Here is a 22,398-nt window from a genome sequence, read left to right as displayed (position 1 = left end):
TTCTATATTAATACATCTTAGTTATTTTAGTGTGTCCTGTCAAGCACTGCATCTTAATGGTACCATTTACCATTAAATGTCAAGCGTCCACTGGCTTTCCCCCCCCTCCAAAGCAGGACATGAAGGAAAGAAGATTGCACTACTCCATATGAAATTAGCGACAACAAATTAAAGCAATTCTATCAGGTATCAGAATGGACTACAATATGCTTAAAAAAATACTTAAATAGTATTATAATGAACCACAATAATAATAACAACAAAAAATAGTCATACTTTGAAGCTAATGTCTGCTATTCTGGTGCAGCAAACCAATGGTTTTCAGCTTTTACTGTATTCTGTTTGTAGCTTTATCTATCAATCCTTCTTTATTGCATAAGGTACTTTTATTTTTCTCCACCTGTCAACAGCACACGCTTTGAAATTACCTTTTAAATACTTGTAGACTCATAAACAGCAGAGTACTGTGAGGTAAAACATATGTAAACACAGATGACTGTACCATGTCTGTCACGCAGGGGTAACTGTTCAAAGTTTGGTCAACTGTCGTTACGAGGGGGAAAAAACAGTAAATAATACAGCTCTTAATGGACTTTTTTTTGTTATATTTACATTGTCTTTACACTTATAACAGCAACACAACTGATTAAGAGGTATTTTGCGATAGGTTTATTCTTCATTGAGTGTATAAAACTGATCTTTGGTCCCCGGGCGGCTGCATAGAGTAGAACAGTCCAGTAGGCAGGGAGGGAGAGAGAGAGTGGACGACTCAAACAGGAACGGTTGGTTAAGTATCAAACAACGGCGGTCCTGACAGCCATTTAAATTAACTAATTCAAACAAAATAAAAACAAAAAAATGTGACCAAGTGAGAAGGACACCTTGGCGAGGACTGTCAGAAACACATGACAACCCAACTTTTGGTTGTTGTGAGAGGCGCACCGCCATGGCATCTCAGCCGAGGTAGGCAGCAGACACACAGCCGCCGCAGCTTAGCTGTTAGCAACGGGGCAGCTACTGTTAACGACCGTTAATTAGCCGTTAGAAGCGGTTAGTCACATTAAGAAAGTTTGGATTTGAAACTGTGTGAAAGTGTCCGCAGGAAAGAAAGTCTGGTTATTTGTGTGTAGTTAAAGTAGAAACTGACATGAAGTTGTTTCTTTAGCTTTGAAAAGCAGTTCGGGGAAGAGGTGGAATCAGCTGGAAAGAGCAGGCTGGTGGGATTTTCTTTTTTTTAACCAGCTGGTTTAAAGGGGCTGATGTTTTAGCTAGTTTCACCGTTTGAAAGTTACTAAATACATTTAACGTACTCAGTAACTTCAGTCAAGGACAATTTTGAGGTAATTGTACTTGAGTAATGTACTTTATACTTCTACTTCACTACATTTCAAAGGAAATATTGTACTTTTTACACCACTACATTTATTTGGTAACTTTAATAACTAGTTAGTTTACAGATTCAGATGATCAATGCAAAATGTTAAGGTGCTATACAAATTAACAGAAAACTAATAAAAGTACATTTACTCAAGTACTGTACTTAAGCACAATATTGAGGTACTTTACTTGAGAAATGTACTTTATACTTCTACTTCACTACATTTTAACAGAAATATTGTACTTTTTACACCACTACTTTTAATAAGATAGATAGTTTATTTAAGATATGTGAATATATGTGAAAGAAAAAGAAAAAAAACAGAGAGAAAAATAAATGTACAATAACAAAGTATAACAAAGTAAACTGAAAAAATATAAATTCTGTTTACATATCCAAAAAGGAGTGGGAAGAAGTATAAACTTATTTTTTTAGTAAATATTACTGAAATAACACTTACAGAAATATTTTGCCTTCTATCTCTATAGTAATAATAACAATAATAATAACTTCCATTTGTCATTCTTCAATTACCCTTGATCTATATCTAACAAAGCATCATTCTATTACAAAGATATTTATCTTAATAAAATATTATATTATTCTTTATATTATTATAATATAAGAATTATATTTGGTAACTTTAATCGCTAGTTAGTTTACAGATTCAGATGATCAATGCAAAATATTAAGGTGCTATACAAATAAACTTAAAACTAACATGAAACTAATAAAAGTACATTTACTCAAGTACTGTACTTAAGCATAATTTTGAGGTACTTGTACTTGAGTAATGTACTTTATACTTCTACCTCACTACATTTAAAAGGAAATATTGTACTTTTTACACCACTACATTTATTTGGTAACTTTAATCACTAGTTAGTTTACAGATTCAGATGATCAATGCAAAATGTTAAGGTGCTATACAAATAAACTTAAAACTAACATGAAACTAATAAAAGTACATTTACTCAAGTACTGTACTTAAGCACCATTTTGAGGTACTTTACTTGAGTAATGTACTTTATACTTCTACTTCACTACATTTAAACGGAAATATTGTACTTTTTACACCACTACTTTTAATAAGATAGATAGTTAAGATAGTTTGTTTCGAATATGTGAAAAAAAAATTATCATACATTAATGGGCAGTCATAAATAAAAGGAAAACAAAAATAAATGTACAATAACAAAGTATAAAAAAGTAAACTGACAAATATAAATTCTGTTTACATATCCGTAAAGGAGTGGGAAGAAGTATAAACTTATTTTATTAATAAATATTACTGAAATATTTAGCCTTCTTTTACTTTTTACGTGTAACAGTGGAAAGTACAAAAGGTAAAGTTCTCATTATGCAGAATGGCACATTTCAGAATATTATATTTTTTAGATTATAATTACTGATAAATTAATGTAAATATTGCTTTTATGTTGCACAATTATGGCACAATTATGCTCAACAGGACTCTTATTCACCAATATAACCATGTGTATTTAACTCACTTGCAGACTGTTGAGTTGGCAGCTTCAGATTTATTTAGACTGCTGGGTTGCCATACTGGCGTGATAGAAGATCCTGGTCATCTGTTGCAGACTATTTAAAAAGTGAGGGGCAACGTTTTAAAGACAAATTAACATAACAGACAACAGATTTATAGACTGGTTGCAAACCAAATATTGCCTTGTATCACTATGGTCTACTTTGCATGTAGACCATAGCCAATATATGATGACACACTCACCCCCAAGTGTGCACTGGCAACAAAATTGTACACAAAGTTTGTGTTCCTTGGCCAGAAATGTGTCCTCAGTCTTCAGAAGTAGAGGATCATTATTATAGAAGCAGGGGTCTCTTCAGTTGTGCTCGAGGCATCACCTAGTTTGGGTGAGTGGGTGGACTGCGGTGTGAAAGCTATTTGTTTGTTTCTTGATTTGCTCACTGTCAGCTCAGCACCTGTCCTCTTTGGTTTGGATGTGCAAGGTTGTTATTTTCACCTTTTTTATTCTGTATTTAATCAGTTTCTAGCATTTGTATAAAAAAAAATCAATACCAGTATCCGAAATGCATCTGATACTGCCTATAATGTTGGTATCAGTATCAGCAAGTACGTTTGTCTATGCACCGATCCAATACCACGTAATTTAGCCCTGAAAAAAATCAACTTTTAAGCAGGTCAGCTTTTTTTTTGACTGTCAAACTGCTAGATAATAAGAGAAAGTTCTATTCCTCCCTGTATGAATAACCTAAGGCAGGCCATACAAGAATTATATCAATACAGGGTTAGTAGTGTACAGCTGTTAAAAAATAATAATATATATGTCTTTTTTTAATGCATTAGTATTGGAAGGTTTAGGTAATGGTATTGGTACCAGGGAGAAAAAAAATTGTATCCAAACATCTCTAATCTGTGACTGGTAAATCATTGGAAGACTCTACACCAAGGGCTCAGGGTAAAAAAAAAAAAAATTATAATTTGTTTTAAAGACAGGATAATTTCCAAAAAGACTGCTCAGAATATTTAGCATTGGTCAGAAAAGGTTAATGTTGAGCTCGACTGTTAAATAATCATGCAGATGTGACTAAAATGATTAAATTATTATAGGTTGACCCTTTGTGTGAGTGCTAATTCTGGATAGTTTATGTTCCAGCCTCATCAATAATTCAGCCCCTTGGTGTTGTTATAAGGAGCTCTTCAACAAAATGTATGTCTCATGTTGGTTTTGGGAGACTGGTGTAGTATATAGTATAGACAGGAACAGACACAGTATATTGTTTTACCTTTGGGAAGTACTGTGGCTGGGCACTGCCAGTATAGATACTGGTAGTTTGGTCAGTCCCTCTGCTTCATTAATGAGTAAGTGCTCATCTGTTTGGCTTAGTCCCAAATCTGTGCAGCTTCACTTGTTGCCATGGAAGCATCCCACTGGGGTTGCACCTGTCAGTGAGGGTGATCAAAACAAAATGTCAGAATCTGGATAAATCTTCAGTTCATTTTATTTAAAGTTTTACACAGAGTCTGATCCAATAGTGGCCTGCTGTTGTTCCACAGTGGACTTTAATAGAATTAACAATCTCTTTTGCTGTTTGGCATCACATCTGGACTGGTACTATCCATTTAATGTCTGTATGGTCTGCATGTTATCTTTAGGGACTGGAGAGAACAGATGTGAATGTTGTGGTGAATCCTCATGGCGTCTGTGAGTCTAATTACATGTCTGCTGATATGGTGGGCACTGTCTTCTCCCATTAGACCCTGCTGCTCTGCCCCTTAGGGTAGATGAGTCTATGATAAGATGCCATAAATGTGCAGTTGCTAAATTTTCTGGTGATTTACACATTAATTGTTCTGGGGTACAAGTGTATACAATCTAAAACAAATACAAAATACAGAGCTGTATTGAGTAGTGGAGCATGTCACCAATATTGACGACTAACACATCTTTTAACTACGTCATCATATTTAGTGTTGCAGTTGAATTGATGTTCTTGTAAATGCAATGCTGACTTGAGATCTCTCTTCCACAGTGAGGAAAGGAACCGTCTTCGCCTCAGAGCATGGGAACAGAGGAACCAAGAAACAAGCCAAGCCAAAGAACTCGGTCCTGAGAATGTGCCACTCTTTAGGGTACCGTACAAGGTAAAGACCCACATAACAGGAGCCAAATGCTCTAATGATGATACAGGGCTTCTACTTTCTTTGTTATGGATAAAAAGATGCTTTTTTTAAAAACACTGTAAAGCGTCAGTACCACAACAGTCAGTGCGTTTACATGCAGTTTAGAAACCCGATTATAATTGGGTTAAGGGCATACTCTGGTTTCTCAAACACCATGTAAACACCATACCCTGGGTAAAATCTGAGTTCTCATACCCCGGTTAACATACCTTTGTCATCTTGCATGTAAACGTCTTACCCGGAATAATATCGTGTTTCTTGTCTGCGCATGTGCCAGGGTTAGAACTCCACCCTCCCCGGCAGTAGCTTTTGACCCGGAAATAGAATAAACCAGAAAGCAACGCGCCGAAAACAACGTGTAAAAATAGCAACAATAGAGCGTTTCCTTTAAACCGAGGGAGGAGTTCGCCATGGCAAGTAACATCAGTACTCAACAAAGACGTTCCTATATTTTACTGGTACTGCTGGAAATACTGAGTAGGTATTTAGATAGAAAAAAGTTGTTTGCACAAAAAGGTGTTGATTTGGTCTCACAGTTCAGTTGAATGTTTTGTCAGTGTATTGGCAAGAATCTGGCAGTACGACAGGTATCATGATACAGGGGTTGAAATTTAATATACTGGGATGTATGTACATTTTAGAAACACTGTCATACTTTAAAGAGTGCACCAATATATATGCATATGTTGTTATGGTTAAGTGGAAGAGTCAAATGGCTGAAGATGCATTACAACATTTCTATTTAGCTGTACCAATGGATGCCATTATCTTCACCCTACCATTAAAACAGAGACCACTACAGCCTCTTAAAGACAGCGATGTCGGCCAAGATTTTTGACTGGTCTCATATTATATATCAATTCATTGCATTTGAGAATCTATATAGTATCACAAAACATCATACAGAGTGTATCAATATTTTGTTACACGCCTACAACTACGTACATCTTTTTAGCAAAAAACTAATTATGGTTAAATTGATTACTGTGCTTCCATAACAGTAGTAAAAAAAATCATGTTTAGTTTCCATAATAGAGATTATGATAATGATATATTTGCATATTTACGCCAAAGATCACTGCTCTTTCTGCCTTATCTTTAATTGATCTTTTCAGATAATATTAACTGTAAATAAAAAAATATATGGTATTTTTATGCAAAAAAACATGCAGAGTATATGGCAGGATTGTTTTCAGATGATTTAAATAATGTTTTGTAAACTGAGATATCTGTACTCTGTTTAGTTAACTAAGTGTTAACCCTTTCTTTTTGCAGACAAACAAAGGGGATGAGCTTTCCAATCGAATCCAGAGGATGCTGGGCAGTTATGAAGATGTGAATTATCCGTATCCCTTTACAATTGAGCCTTCACCCATTCCTACTTTTGCAACCTTCTCACAGTCAGATCAGGATCAGCCAAACATGGATAAACCAGCCAAGGCTCCATTCCATAAACGGGTCCCTTACATGCCCACCCAAAGTCAGAAAGCCCCCTCTCAGACGATGAGGACGTCTCCTAACCATCATGGACATTCATCTACTTTCTCAAATGCGTCTGTGAACCACAGTCAGCTCAGCCTCTCAGCACATCAACAAATAAAGAGTGAAGCCCACTCAGATCTCAGGGAGTGTGTCTGCCTTCCCCAGGAAATGTCTTCTCAGTCTCCTGATGTTAAGCCGCCACCCTTCCCACATTCCAGTGACCATGATAACAATGACACAGACACTAAGGACACCTTTGAAGTACGTCAACTTCAAGGGTCCACAGATCACGCCCTTGAGTCTGCCAGCAACATTGATGTTTCCACATTTAACATAAAACAGTCCCCCAAAGATACACCTCTGCATCAAGTCAACAAGGGTAATGCACTACCTTCCCAGACCTTCCCTTCACTCCTGTCGTCTAAGCAGCCCAGCGTAGTCATGACCCAGAAGCCAACAGCGTACGTGCGGCCCATGGATGGTCAGGACCAGGTGGTCAACGAGTCGCCTGAGCTGAAGCCTTCACCAGAGCTGTATGTACCTCTGCCGGAGTTAATCAACAAATCTGACCTGGACAAAACGAAGATACTGCCACAATTTTTGGAGGTTAGTATATTGTCTTAGATCTCATAACTATAATACAATATCATCTTTTATAAAATGTAATATGGCAACTTAGCTTAGCATAGTCTGGGTAGAAATAGTCCTGCTTATACCTCATTGTAAACTAGCTACTTCTTGTTTTTGTGCTTTGTACGGATCAAACAAACAATATATACCATGTTAATTAGTGATTTTTAAAGGTGCTGGTAGGATGTTTTACTTCATTTCGAACTCTGGTTCGTACTATTGCCATATTGCTGATCCCAGATCAGCCACTCTCTCATCCAGACCCTCGAAAGTGGAGGCCGGTAGCTTGGCCTTTATTAGGAGAAGGGTTTCCCCTGGAGGTGGTGGAGGTCATACAAAATGGCAGCAGTATTGGATGCTATGACTAGAGCTCCATACGAGCCCGTCTGAGAAGTAAACCTTGAGTTTTTAGCGTTGAAAACGGCCCTGCTAGTGACACTAGTATCAGCGAAACGCATTGGGAACTTGGCAGCCCTGTCTGATCATCCATCATGTTTCAATTTTTCTCAAGACAAGAGAACAGCAGTTCTACATCCTAAGCCAGCTTTTCATCCAAAGGTTATAACAGCCGGTTTAAATCCACTATAAATCTGTCTCCCTTTGTTTCTACAAACTCTGATTCTCAATCATCAAACCAGGGTTGTAGCAGAACCCGAAAGATTTGTTACCTTTAGAGAGGCTAGCTTTATGCTAAGATAAGCGAAATGGCTGTAGTCTGTTATCTTGTTTTTAGCGTTCAGATTGGTATTAAGAGACAAGGGAAGTCCTACTTAGTATTTCCCAGTACTGTTGTTTGTGCAGTGACTGGGATTAGATGACTGTGTGCCTGCTGATCTCAGGAAATTTTCTGAAACCTCTTCATAGTTTTGATATTCGTGCTTGACTGTTCAGGCGTTTAAAAAGGTCTTGGACTCGCTTTGTTTGGAAAATTTGGCTGAACTCCACTTCAACTCTTTTCATAAACACACACACAACCCTTGCACCTGCAGCCGCTCAGCAGAGCTGAATAAGCTGCTGTTTGCGCTGCCTGGGCTAATCCAGCGCAGGTTATCTGGGTAGTTACTCATTCTCTGATTTCTCACCACATTGTTCCACATGTACAATAAGACATTTTTGGAGCTTCCACAGATCAATACAATGGTGTCATGGTTCAGAGAGCAGATGTCCTTATGCACACACAGCAAAGATCAACCTGGCAGTTAAACTGGTGTGCCGAATGTGAAATTGTGATAGTTAACTATACTATTTAATATACATTTCCTTGCGTGTGTGCGTGTGCGTGTGCACGCGTGTGTGTGTGTGTGTGTGTGTGTGTGCGCGCGCGCACACAGAACAATAAATGAGCTTTGTCACCAACTTGCATAACCCATTCACTTTGACCTTATCTCTAACACTGTCCATTCAGAAAAAAATACTGAAAGAAAAAAACGCCTGTTGACTCATTCATTCACACATCAATCTGATGTTGGGTTTGCCATATGTTGCTGCCAGATACAGGGTTTTGTGTCATTCATCTAGTGATTGATGCTGTAGTTAGTGGGGATATAGTATAGGACTGCGTTATTTGAGATGTTTGCAATGTATTGTCCTCCCCCATTTTATACACAGAAGAGACAGAATACAACAATATATGTCACTCAGGATTTTTGTTCTTTTCATCAGCTCATGGAGACCTGTTGTCATATACATATATAACATGTTAAAATAATAGTTATCTATCGTTTGATAGTTAATAACATAACTTAACTTGATAACATGAATTTTAATGCAACATTAAAATCAAATCACTGTCCCCAAACTGTGTCATTATGTTATGGACAATTTGTCTCCATCTCAAAAAATAAAATGCTCCCTTAATGAAATCATAAATCTGGTTTGCATTATGTATTGGCTGCTTGTGCTGCACTCTGCTGGACAATACTAAAATGCAATACACTTCTTAACCTTTTCTGAGTAGTGATTTAAATTTTAATGTGACATCAGAGAGGGAAAGTCTAGTAATGCCCTCTTAACATAGACTGTATTATTTAATTATGACACACTAAATGCATACATGAAAAGGAAATGATAAACCTTTCCTTATTGTTCTGCTATATTGTGCATGTTTTCACTTCCCCACCAGTTACAGCATGCCTACAGATGATTTGCCATATTGCAATTTCAGATAAATGGCAGCTCTTGTATTACAACTGGCAATGCCCCTAAGTATGGTTAGATATGCCTCTGAAGGTGAGATATAGTTGCATTCTTGTTATGCAGCACAGCGGAGTGAACAACAGCAAGGAGTGAACAATCAATGAGATGTAAATGGGATTAGGATGAAGGCAGATGTAATGTTAATATTTATTTTATTTATATATATAAATATATTAGTCCTGTGATATACCATGCATGATTTGCTCTGTAAGACAAAGTTATCATTGAGTACAGGTTTTTCACTGTCTTTTTGGAAACTCATACCTTTTCCTTTCTGCAGACAAGGTCAAATGAAGTTCAGTGTGTCAAAGACGTTTTGAGGGTAAGTCCCGATGTTTACGTGTTATTTACACTTGTCTATTGTCTTTTTCTTCTTGTCTCTTCATAATAATGTAAATATGGAAAGGTTATTATTTATTTACATCTTATATTCGTTTTTGGGACTAAGTGCTAAATGGGTCTTGTGCAAATAAAAGAAAGTTCCTTTGATGTTCATGAAATTTGATGGGATCATTACATTTTATTTAAAAAAATGTTTTTCGCCCAACAGGAAGTTTGCCATCTTGGATTTAATGTGTTAAAATTGTAGTTAGCTCCCTGCAACAGAGGCACTAAATCTAAATAAATAAGGTTCTCATTGGTTACTTCTGCATCTTCAAGTTGCAAAGAGAGAAAATATCATGTTCCATCATATATATGAAATGAGAGGGGGAGTAAACCTACATGCAATAATGTTTATGTGCATCATCTGTTTTGTACCTGTCTGTAGGCTCCTAACACATTATACTATTTTTATTCCCCTCCACAGGAAATGATCCACTTGTGTCCCCCTCTCTTAACAGCTGTAGACACACCTAGCAGAGAGGAACCCACCAAATCCCAATTTACAGCCAAGGTAAGAGATTTAGGGTTGAGAATTATTTAGGTCGATCTTAATTTTATGCTCAGTGACACGCTCAGTGACTCACTTGCATTACTTTCATAGATGAAGCCCACTGTAATTGATGCACAAAAAAGTATTCCAGTGTTCAACTGAAGATAGTCTTAAGTTAGCTAAACAAGTGAGTTTTTGATAAAAGCCTCTTCAGTGCAAAACTCCCTGGTGGAGGGATAGTCACTGATAGTCGCTGGTTAGCTTCAGGACCAGTATGTTTGAAACACTGCAGCTGTGCAGTGGCCATCCCCATTATCAGACAGTTTATCAAGCTTATTCATGCTTCCCAAAGGATGAACCCTGTCCATTTTGGATGCCTGATGAGATTTCCCCTCAGATTGAGGCCAAATTGTCAGTTACACAGGAAATAAACTCACATATGGCTGAACATTGTTTTTCAGTGTGCTATTTATATTAATTTCCTCCTCCAAGTCAGATTTTGTAATTTCCAAACAGGATGTCTAATAAAAGATTACCAATTTGATAAGGATCCTCATGTTCTGAAGGGATACACCTATCACTGTAATGTCCTCATCGCCCTTTGTCTCACACCACTCTGAGCCAATGTTTCTGACTTCACTTCTGCTAAAGCTCCGATGGGAATATAATCATCAGTTATAAGGCATTTAATTTAGTCTTGTTAATCAAATATCGATGTGCATAGACAGTTCCGATTATTAGTGTAAATGTAGATGCAGATGTATAAATCTAAATCAAATAAATGTGTGACCCAGGTTAAAGCTTGCTTGTGTTTTCTCTGTGTCTTCGTAGGAAGCAGAGCATGTCTCTTCATGTCCAGGACAAAGTGAGTAATGAGGGAACGAAACAGTACACTTCAGGCACAGCACACGGATGAACAAGATGATAAATATAAATGATGTCATTGTATCATGGGAAAGTACAAACCAGGGTTGTATGGAATCAAGGTTTGATCATCATTGGTGAAAGTTTCTGTGGCGTGAATAATATTAATTGAGTTAAAGATGACAGTCTCTGCCTTTATGTTTTCTTCAAAGCAATGTTTCTACGGCAACTTGTACAACCACTCCTAACCCTATTCTGTGAACTGACCACAAAATACTAGAGAAGAGAAACAACCCTACAATTTTATTAACCTCCGCTAAGAGTAAGAGGCAGTCATGTAGAAGAGAGGAGTGATATCTCACTGTTCTCAGGCCTTCTCTTTTATTTTATCATAGTTATTTTTACGGATAGGCAGGAATAATATTTCAAGATCAAGGCATCGCATCAATTCCACTTGAGGAATTGATCACTCACGCCCAAATAAAGGCATATTAAGCCCCCAAACCCCCCAAAAAAGAAAAACATATCTTTTTATTAGTCCGTCGACACACAGAAAAAAAGTTCACAATATTTTACTGAAGCCAGATCAGTACATCAGTCAGTCCATATTGGCCTGTCGCAGATATCTGAACTATCTCAACATATTTGTTTTCCAGATATGTGGCGATAGTAAAACTTTTTTGATAGAACATATAATGCAGAAAATTGGTGTTTAGTTTTTTAAAACTGTATTTTTCATTTTAATGGTCAGCAATTGACTGATAAATCTCATATCAGTCGGGTCATATATTTTGTGGTAACAATTGTTGAACTCAGATCAGTCCTTTGTTCAGTCTGTCAGATATTAAACTTTCCTTCATAGAGCATTTTGATATCAAGTGATATTATCTGCCTGGACAGATTTGATCTCACCAATGTTTAGATAGATTTTTTTTGTGGCTACATTATCGATTATATGCATGTCAAAAGTAGTGTCTCCTGCTAAAAGCAGTTTTGGGGGCAACAGGTGTGAAATTTAGGAAGTACTGGAGTTTGGGAAATTCTAGCCAAACATTTTAGGAACAGGTTAAGTTACTTTGTTATTGTATGAGGATCGAAGGCTGAAGGAATGAATCACCAGTCTGATCTTTTTGTCATGAATGATGTGAATGTGCTGATTCCTTCAAAAATGTAATAAAGAGTAGCAACAGTTGCATAATGTTTGCTTCTGGAGATGTATTGTATCTATTCGGAGGCAAACAAACTTAAAAATATTTTTTTAGAAACGTTGGGCTTTCTAGTGTTTAATAAGTTAGGATCTGTGAAGTGAAAGGTAGTCACTCAGCTCACGAGTTAACTTAAGTGTGTGTTTAATCTGTTATTTATTTCCAGAAAACAACAAGTCCCCTCCTGCAGATCCATCTGAGCTCATCCAACAGAGCTCCTCATCGTAAGTACCTTGGCTTTTGACACTTTTTTGTGCCATAATTTCAAAATATGACACGCAGCTGAACTGTTAACTGCCAACCTGTGGACCATTGTCCACAAGCAGTTTTCAACCAGCTACTCGGACAGAATACAAATATTATCATCAGGGCTGCAACTAAAGGTTAATTTTTCATCAATTAATCTGCAGATTAATGATTCATTGCTTTGTGTATAGGAAATGATGAAAAATGGCTGTTATGAGCTCCCTTAGCCCAAAATGATGTATTCAAATATAGTTTTATTCAAACAAATTAGAACCCAAAGATATCCATATTATTAGAATAATGTCTATTTGCTAAAATTGATTATAGTACAATTTTAGTAATAAATAATTACTAAAATTGAAGTCGATCAATTACATTTTTTTGCCAATGTTATGTTTGCCAAATGCGCTGTTTGCCAGCAAAGACTGAGGCATGTAGGCACACAATGATTGTTATATCATTATAAATATAACACTACTGTTATTATATAATATTATTTTTATATATTATACTATTATTATTATGGTGTTTTGTGTTCGGCTATAGTTCATTTGAAGCATCACATTCCAGAGGGGTAGAGTCTGCCAGCTCCAGCGAATCAGAGAGCAGCTCAAGATCAGAGTCAGACAGTGAAAGCCCCGTCGAGGAGCCACCTCAACCTCCAGTGAACAAATCTGTTAAATACGAGGTAATCTTCTGCTTGTCTTTTGTTGTATTCATATTCAACATATTAAAGGACACACAGTAAATATGCAATTTGTGAACGATTTGCTCTTTCTCATTTAAAAAGAAAAATCACAATGTTTGTGTTATTTTCTCAGCCTGATGCTCCAGCAGTAACCCATGGTGATTGGCAGTTGGGAAATTGGATCAAGTCCAGCCAGCAGAACTCCGGCACTGACAGTCAAAGCAGTGCACATGTCTCTAAGGGCCCCGCTCGCAAACAGCCACCACCCACTCAAAGCTCAAAGCACTCACTCAGTGTAGAGGTGTCCGACCCCACGAGGGAGTCCAAACCTCAGCCTTCTTCTCAGCAGAAAGAGCTCACTGATAGGCCTCCAAAACTCCAGCCGCACATCGAAAGCCCACAGGACGACTATAACCATCAAAGTAGCCAAAAATCCCCCTCCACTGATTTGAACAGCCGTAGCAGACCCAGGAAGCTTTCATGCAACACACACTCCTCAAAACCAGCGAAGGTAGGTTGTCCAGATCGCACTGAAGCAGCTATCAGCGTGAAGTGTGAGGAAGTTGTTGCCGCACGAGACAAAGACCCCTGTTTCACAGATAGACCCAAGGTAAAGACGAAAACGGAACATCGAACGGACAGCAAGAAAAGTAAGGACAGCCGTGACACTAAAAGAGACAGTAAAAGGACTAATAAACACACATCACTTGACAAGCGGAAGGCTGGATCAGGGCCTGAAGTCACAGTGACCCTGTCTGGTTGCTGTCCATCATGTGGTGTGCAATATCCTAACCCCTGCTCCTGCCCCACCCCAAGTCCAACTCAGCCTGACCAGCTGTCTCCTGCTCCCCCACTCAGAATCAGTTGTACTAAACCAAAGTCAGAGACCGTCTGTCAGAAAGGTACCAAGATCCCTAACAAAACAACCCAAAAGCACTCTGAGAAAACTGGGCGAACAGCCAAGATTATTCGGGAACCCCACAGACTTCCTAGATCCCTGCTGGTGAAGATTGATCTAAGTCTTCTCTCGAGAGTCCCCCGGACCTCCGGCAACCACCAGGAGACACCCAATATTGCAAAGAGATCAGCACTGGTCATAGAGAAAGATGGAGGGGGCAGTGATGCTTCTACAACACACAAACTTACCAAAATCTCCAAAAAGAGTGCACCTCAAAATGTGAGAAAAATAAGGGTTCTACTCTAGTTTAACATGAGTTTACATTAAACTTTGATTTTAATGTGTGGTTTGTTGTCTTCCATGTTGAGATGGACGATACAAGTCTTCCCAGGAAGAAACCAAGGCTGGAAAACAAGAATACCTCATCAACTCATGCTTCTGTCAAACTGGAGTAGGTTCCCCTAAATAAGAGGCTTCCCATACTTGTTGCTTTTTTTTTTTTTTTCCAGAGATAATATTTTTAAATGAAACATTATTTTTGTTGTGGGAGCGTACCGGATCACACAATCTCTGATCTTGTCACCCACAGACATTGCAGCAATTCGAAAGAGGACAAAGACAAAGAACGGAAGAAGGCAAAGAAAATAGCTGTTCCTTGTCTGACACCAAAAGACACCACTAAAGGCCCAAACGTGCACAAACGCAGTTCTGGGGAGACCCATGAGTCCAGTAAGGAGGCTGTTAAGAGCAAAGACCAGCGCAAGCACAAGAAGAGCAGTGAAAAGCAAAAGGAGCATCCACACTTGGAAAAGGTAACCTGATATAAACACAGAGCTTGGAGCTTGTTAGTGCATTGCTTCTTTTCATGTGACACTCAGTCTGAATGATTGTAACCAGTGAAAAGGACTTTTTTGGGGTGGCTGTAGTTCAATCCATAGAGACCTGGCTTTGAGGGTCACTAGTTCAAGTCCCCAAGTATGTAATGAGCAGCCCCGTTGCTCTGACATCTCCCTAATGCATGTGCATGTGTGTTTTTATTCCCTGTGTGTGTCGTAGAGAATAAAAGAATGAAACATTTGAATCACTGATGAATTATTACATGAACTGGGAAACCATTCAAATTGTAACCAAACGTCTGCCCTGCAATCCTCGCAGAAGCCACCAAAGAGCAGCCTCGCTGTCTCATCTTCCTCACAGCCCACCAGGGAAGCTTTGACCAACAGGCCTTCGCTCAGATTTGAGGACAGGTAAAAATCCTTTCTGCTGAGCTGTTAAGTCAACAGAACAGAGACAGTTATGGTTGTTGCAGGGTACCAAAACCTCAAAAAAGGAAGGAAGTTTAATAGTACTTGTGCCATCCATGAAATGGAAACGCTCCTATTGTCCTTTAAAAGCGTCATACTTGAGACTAATTTTCCACGCTCATTCTCATAGTACGTCAAAAAAGGTAAAAAATATAATGTTCAAAAAATGCTTACATCAGTCATAGGATAGCCTGTCTCATGCAGTCATGGCATCATTTGTTTAAAAAAAAGTGAGGAAAAGTCGTAGTATGATGAAAAAGTCAAAATATTAAAGGGTGTCCAAAAAATAGGCCTAAAGAAAGTCATAGTATGTTGAAAAATCACAAAAGGTAAAAATATAATATATTCAAAAAAAGCTTAAATCAGTCATAGGATAGCACATCTAGGGCAGTCGTGGCATGATTTATTGAAAAAAGTATAATTCGACTCGTGGCAGCACGCGTGTTACACATTGATTTGATAAATTTTCAACTCTAGCGTAATGAAGTTTCAAGACAATTTTTATTTGTTTGTTGCCATAAATGTTTGATTTGATGGGAATTGGGCAAATTAGATGGCGAGTGTTTTCATTCCTACTCAGGGTGCATCTTAAAAATGTGCCTATGTTTGCAACAGAAATTATTTTGACCCTTTTTAGTGAATGTAGTTTATTGTTTAGTTTATCATCACAAGCTCCTCATGTTCTGGGAGCCAGTTGTCTCATGGTGGTCTTAAAATACCAGGTCACTTCAGTATTGGCGATGATTTATTAATAATAAGAAATAAGAAATAATAAGAAAACACAACAACATTTCTGTATTCTTATTTAAATTGTTGCCTCTTATTTTAATCAAATTGTTTCCACAGATTTAATTAAGAACAAAACACTTATTTTGTATTTCTGATGACAATTTTTTATTTGTATAAATTGCTGGTTATATGTTGTTAGTCATCTAACAAAGCTTCTTTCACTTGCAGGCAGTATCCTGTGAAGCATTACATAAAGGAGGCCAAAAAACTGAAGCACAAAGCAGATGCAGAGGTGCTCTCTTTTTGTCTGTTCTGAGTTCGTTTAGTAAAGTGACGGCAGTTTAGCCCGTGATGCAAGACAATTTAGGGTTGTCACAATTTTTTCAACTTCGATACAGAACTAGTATTAAAAAAAACAACAAAAGATGTGCCAATGTTATTTTTACCTTCCAGATACCAATATCTGAAGGTGCGTATTGGCCGATACAGAGTACCGATCCGATAACAGTGCGTTTACATGCATATGATTGCTATCGCAGTTGTATGGCCTGGCTCGGGTTTGTCAAATATGAACAAATACAATACAGAGAATGAATGTTACAGAAATTTATGTTATAATCTAGTTTGACAGTCTTTTCAGTGCTTTTTGAGACTATGGTATGTGGATATCATTTCGAAACATGATGATATTAAAGTGTAATTCCGGCATAAAATTGTTATTTTGAGTGGTTGAGAAAGCCGTTTTAATGCCTTCATGGTACTGCCCGGAGCTAATTAGTGTTAGCCACGAGAGGCTGTTAGCAACTCTCCCAGATTTCTCTGTTAATAGTTTATACAGAAAGAAAATTGTCTCTATGGCTTATTTGATGTACGTAAGTACCGAAAAAGGATGATTTTGCGCCTTAACTGCACTTTAAGGTAACAAAGTATTGATAATTTTGACAACCTCAACCAACTGTATTTGTTTTTGCTCTCTCCCTCTGCAGTCAGATAAGCTCAGTAAAGCTTTCAGCTACCTGGATGCAGCCATGTATTTTGTTGAAAGTGGCATTGCGATGGAGAAAGATCCACACATTTCACTGTCTTCCTACACTATGTTTGCAGAGACAGTGGAGCTGCTCAAGTATGAACCCACTTTTATCGTTATTATCTGCACTATTACTTTTTTTGTTTTTTTTTAATTATTAGTTTGTTTATCTGGAAAGCCGTAGAGCTCGGTGTAGGCTCTTTCATAATGTCATGGCTATGGAATTTTTTTTATATCCAAGTTAAATTTCAAGCTATAACATGAAGGTTTTGTCTTCATGACTGAATTTTATTCATGCATCACTTTAACCTCCACAATCTCAACTCTCCCAGGTTCGTACTGAAACTTAAAAACTCAGTGGACGCCTCTGCTGCACCCTCAGAGAAGGACTTTATAGCTTTATGGTAAGGTGTGGAGGATATGTGCTGTCTGTCCACACCAGAATGTCTCATGAGATGCTGGTGGTTATGGTGTGTTTTGTTGTAGTCATTGAATATGATACCATAACAAAGTCATGGTATAGTATGTGATAAAAAGGTGATAGTAAAGTGTGCCTTTAATGAATCATGTGAAATATGAATAACTTAATTGTGTCTTGTAGTTTGAAGTGCCAGTCTCTCCTGCAGATGGCCATGTTTCGCCACAAACACAAAACTGCACTCAAGTATTCAAAGACCCTCACTGATCACTTCAGTGTAAGTAATAATGTAGAACCATAACTCCTTACTGCCACTTTAATAGTTTTTATATTTCAGTCATATCTAATTAACACAGAATGGAATTAAGAGTTGGAAAAATAGCACTTTTGTATTGATACGTAACTTATAGTTTGCTAATTTTAATGTGAACCTCTTTCAGAACCCAACAACTCACGACCCTTCTGTTTTAACACCAAAGTAAGTCGCCTAGTTTGCATTTTACATTCACTGTTTGGACTCATTGCATAGTTGGAGAACATGAAAAGGCTTCTTCTTCTTACTCGTCTTCTTTTTAGAGTCGCAGACACCCCGTCCTATATGCCGTCTCCAGCCAACACATCCACCAGCTCAGATCCCGGCTCCAACCACAGTGGCAGCGGGCTGGTCGTAGACCCCGCCGGCAGCACTGTTGCAGTCCCCCAGGCCATCAGACAAGTGGCATTCACCTACGTCAACATCACTACGTTATTCTTGAGCGCTCAGGATATCTGGGAGCAGGCGGAGGAGCTGGCACAAAAAGGCAGCGGTAAGAATGGATTGAAAATAGACTAACAAAATAAAAAAAAAAAAAGGTAGATTAATTCAAACCATAAAGCCATTTCTGAACAAGTTTGGTGTTTTAATATTTCTATACGTTTCAGGTATGCTGACTGAGCTGGACACAGTTATGGGCCCATTGAGGCCGACGTCTAGTATGAGCTCTATGGTCCGTTACACGAGACAAGGCATCCACTGGCTGAGGACAGACAGCCACATGGTAAAGTGACCATCAACCGGCTCCCGTCACTGAAAACCTGCGAACCCCGTCGAGGTGCCTTGGAGCTGTCCTTCAGGCTTGTGTCACTTCTTTTACTTCACGTCAAGTCATCCCATCGACAAGGTAGACAAAGGTGTCCTCATCATGTGATGCGTGCTCCCAAAGATACCACACAGTTCATTGCACTTGTTTATTTTTCTGTCACTTTGGTATCTCTCTCTCTTTCTCTCTGGCACTTTTTTGAACATTGTTAATTTCATGTCTTGCACCTACTTTGTATCTTCTTGTTCCTCAGCATCAGATAATGTGTTAGAATCGTTTCCACTCTTTATTCAGGAGTGACTGTAACTAAATTTGGGTGGAAGCACATCAACTATAACCGAAGGTGCCGTTTGGTGGCGCTATAATTCTCCCCAGCCTTATCATGTGATCCTGACACAGGTCTTATTTATTATCAAGACTTTTGTTATTAATCTGTTTACACAACTATTATGAATTTTATTTAATTAGATTAAAGTTCCTCGTTTCAATTTAGATGCAGGGATTTTTGTATTTCTTTTTTTTTTAATTGCATTTTAATTATCCCACAAATTGGTGAGGATCACGCATGAACTTTCAGGTGAGAATAAAACTGTTTCTCATATTGTTTGCACTGGTGACACATGTCTAATCATGACTTTATACGAAGTAGAGATCATTCAGATTTGGGGGAATTGTTGCAAACTACCAGATAATAACAATAAATCATTATTCAGTTTATTCATTTTTAGCTAATCCCTTGTTGGCATCTGTGTCGTCAGTTTTTCAAATGAGTGTCACCAGCGTTCACAGCTCTGGTTTCATTCAAACACACTCCTTGTGCAATAATAACTGCATTTATAAGGATAAATGATAAAAAATATATTGTGCCATACTGTTAATTAGACAAATGTTGAATTGTGTAGATTATTGCATGTGTTTCCCATAACAAAGATAAATCTGGACACATAATGAGATAAGGAGGCGAGGCAGGAAAGTTTCCTTTAATGAATGAAGAAGTCCTTGTGTAACTTTAGCACCGGAGCAAATACATTTTTGTTTGCATCTTGATGCATCACTGTGTCGTCACGAATGACGATTGGACTCTTTTGGGAGTTGACAGACTTGTGCTTCTGGGTGTGGTTGTTGACATTGGCTGTGTTTGTCACTTTGAGCTACACAGTGGGACACGAGTCGTTCAACAGACATGAAACTACAGTAGTGTTCCCTTTGTTTGTTTTTGCACCATGAAGCTGACTTCCTCTGTTTCCCACACTTTTGTTGAGTAGCAAATGTTGAGTTCAATGTTTGATGACTAACAGGCCAAACTACAGGATGCACTTTTGTTGAGTATTTGTGGTTAATTTCAGAGCGTTATTGGACAAAAGAACAAGATCAGCAGGAGTGTGCTGTCGAGTCCTTACTCTTATTTATTGAAACTTTGATTCGAAGACATAAACCATTTTGTTGGCTCAAATGTTTTAAGTGTTGATGTAGTTATCACAAGTTCACGGAGGATACAAAAATAATCAGTATGAAAGTGACACAAGACAAGAAACGTTGCTTTGGATTAGCGCATTAAAGTAGCGTGATTCTTGAAAAAGCGAACCATTGGATTTTAAAATGTTCGCAGTTGGTGTGCAACTACACGATAAAAGGGCTAAGTGTGAGTGTTCCTGCCTTTATTTTCTCACATTAATGATAAAGTGATATTGATATATATTAAGTAAGGAGCGAGTACACTCTGGGAATATTTTTATGTACCGATCATCAGCAGGCCGCTCCAGAAATGATCTTCTTAATGAGTTTCTTACCGCAGATATCAGCACTGCACGCAAGGTCATTTTGGCATTCGACATTCATAAAAAGTGACACTTCAACTGTTTTCCTGTCTTTTCCAACCTGTGGCTTTGTTTCCACCGTCCTCGATGCTGGTGCTTCACTTATGAATTACTCTGCGACAAGTTTACACTTCTCGTCCAAATAATTATTTACTAGAAAAATGTTCAGAAAGGTTTTTGAAGGATGCTTTTTTTCCTTTTGTGAAATATGTAAAGAATTTTGTGTTGCAGTGTAGAGATGAATAAACACTGGAAATGAATGTATTGTTTACTCTTAATTTATTGTTGTTCACTCTTATTTTTCACTCTGAGGAAACAAGAATTACACAGTTTGGTGGTAAAGGTCAGTAAATAACACATGAACAGTGAATTACATATACAACATTTCTGAATTACTCCGGTCACAAGGCACACATTGCTGTAAGCAAAGGTTGAACTTTACTTTTTATTAGTGTATTAAAATATACACACAATAGAGTTGAATCTTTATAGCACTCAAAATGACTTTTACTGATTTGTTTAAAAAAGTTCAGTGTACTGTACAAACTTGCAGGAGGGTTTATGTGAAGGATTCTCCCGGGAAGTTGGGGTTGGTGAAAGCAGGCTGCAACAGAAGAATGACACCACTTTAACTCTCCCATAAGAACTAGGTTCACACTCAATAACAGCAGGCCGATCAATAACTTACCACTTCAACGGGACTGGTTGCTTTGGTTGGCAGGCTCATGGTGGGCAGTTTATACCCCCGGACACTGAAGACGTAGAACAGCATGCCAGCGATCAAGCTGACAATCACAACGGCTCCAATGATAGCGCCGGCTATCACCCCTCCATCTGTACAAACACAGATGCATATTTTTAATTTGAACAGTTTTAAAAGCTTCAACATTCAATTCAGGTCGAAAGAAAACCTAATGAATGTAACATGATAGTTGTGTTTGGCACTTTGTCACACTTACTGCCACTGCCACCTGGATCCGGACCGTCAGTGGGGAAAACTGGGTTTTTGTCCTCATCTGTTGTATAGTCTGAAAATAAGGTTTCACACAGAGACGGTGTTAATATGCTGTTTATTATATCACAGTGAGAATATTTTCTCCATTTTATTTCTCCTGAGACCTTTGAGAACCAAACTGAGAGCTGCAGAAGAGAGTCCACAGTCCTCGGTATTCACTCGTTCTACTTTTATTTAATCTGAAGGAATCATCGAGGACATGACCTTATTGTCAATTATATCGAGAGCACGATTAAAACAATGTAAACACAAAGAAAAAAAATATGTTTTTGTGCTGCACACTCTTGGTACAATGGTACCCTGTTGGTATTTTACCCAGATTTAGTGTTTGCTTGTGGGGCTCCTTGCATCAGCCAATCATCAGTCCGATACTGAACGAAGGACCGATTTAATGAGGTGATATATGAAGGCGAATCGCCGTTAAGGGTTTTATAAATAAATAATAATAAAAGATCCTTACACTGGCGGTGGCGGCATGCAAAGCCTCTCTTCTGCAGGCAGTTGTTGTCATTCCAGCGTCCGTCATGATACATCTCCACGCAGTTCTCCTCGGCCACCTCCCCGGGGTGAAAGGCTGCATTGGGCTCACCGGGAGCCCAGTTGAGGAAGCCCAGAGACGTCCTATCTGTCCAGGCCCAGCCGACTAAACCAAACAAACACACACGGTTCCAGAATCAGAAAGAAGGTAAGTGCACGTATATCCGTGTGTTTCATGTGAAATTCAGAGCTCAGGTCCAAGTAGTCCTGTGAAAAAACATTCATCGTCGGTCATTTGTCCACTTCTACACTCACAGTTGCGGTCCCTGGTGAGGCCGATCCAGATGTTGTGATATTTGGTGTGGTTGAGGTTCCGGATGAACTCC

General features: G+C 38.2%; 1 protein-coding gene across 1 annotated transcript; it reads left to right on the top strand.

The window, feature by feature from the left end:
• The first annotated feature begins 787 nt into the window (after nucleotides 1–787).
• Nucleotides 788–20,780, top strand: aff1 (AF4/FMR2 family, member 1). Its single transcript, XM_083929308.1, has 19 exons — nucleotides 788–963; nucleotides 4,913–5,024; nucleotides 6,339–7,151; nucleotides 9,652–9,693; nucleotides 10,180–10,266; nucleotides 11,077–11,110; nucleotides 12,481–12,538; nucleotides 13,107–13,248; nucleotides 13,382–14,425; nucleotides 14,515–14,597; nucleotides 14,736–14,958; nucleotides 15,302–15,393; nucleotides 16,408–16,471; nucleotides 17,166–17,302; nucleotides 17,539–17,610; nucleotides 17,808–17,901; nucleotides 18,065–18,102; nucleotides 18,201–18,430; nucleotides 18,546–20,780. The coding sequence occupies exons 1-19, from the start codon at nucleotides 947–949 to the stop codon at nucleotides 18,668–18,670; spliced, it is 3,507 nt and encodes a 1,168-aa protein (XP_083785434.1). The 5' UTR covers nucleotides 788–946; the 3' UTR covers nucleotides 18,671–20,780.
• Nucleotides 20,781–22,398: the final 1,618 nt, after the last annotated feature.

This window comes from Echiichthys vipera, assembly GCF_963691815.1.
Source record: "Echiichthys vipera genome assembly, chromosome: 16".
In the NCBI taxonomy this organism is placed as follows: Eukaryota; Metazoa; Chordata; class Actinopteri; order Perciformes; family Trachinidae; genus Echiichthys; species Echiichthys vipera.
This window is presented reverse-complemented; position numbering and strand designations above follow the sequence as displayed.

Excerpts from the sequence above, each read along its gene's own strand:
- aff1 (XM_083929308.1), top strand. Across the intron at positions 11,111-12,480 it reads CTCTTCATGTCCAGGACAAA|AAAACAACAAGTCCCCTCCT; the intron begins GTGAGTAATGAG and ends ATTTATTTCCAG. Across the intron at positions 18,103-18,200 it reads CCTTCTGTTTTAACACCAAA|AGTCGCAGACACCCCGTCCT; the intron begins GTAAGTCGCCTA and ends TCTTCTTTTTAG.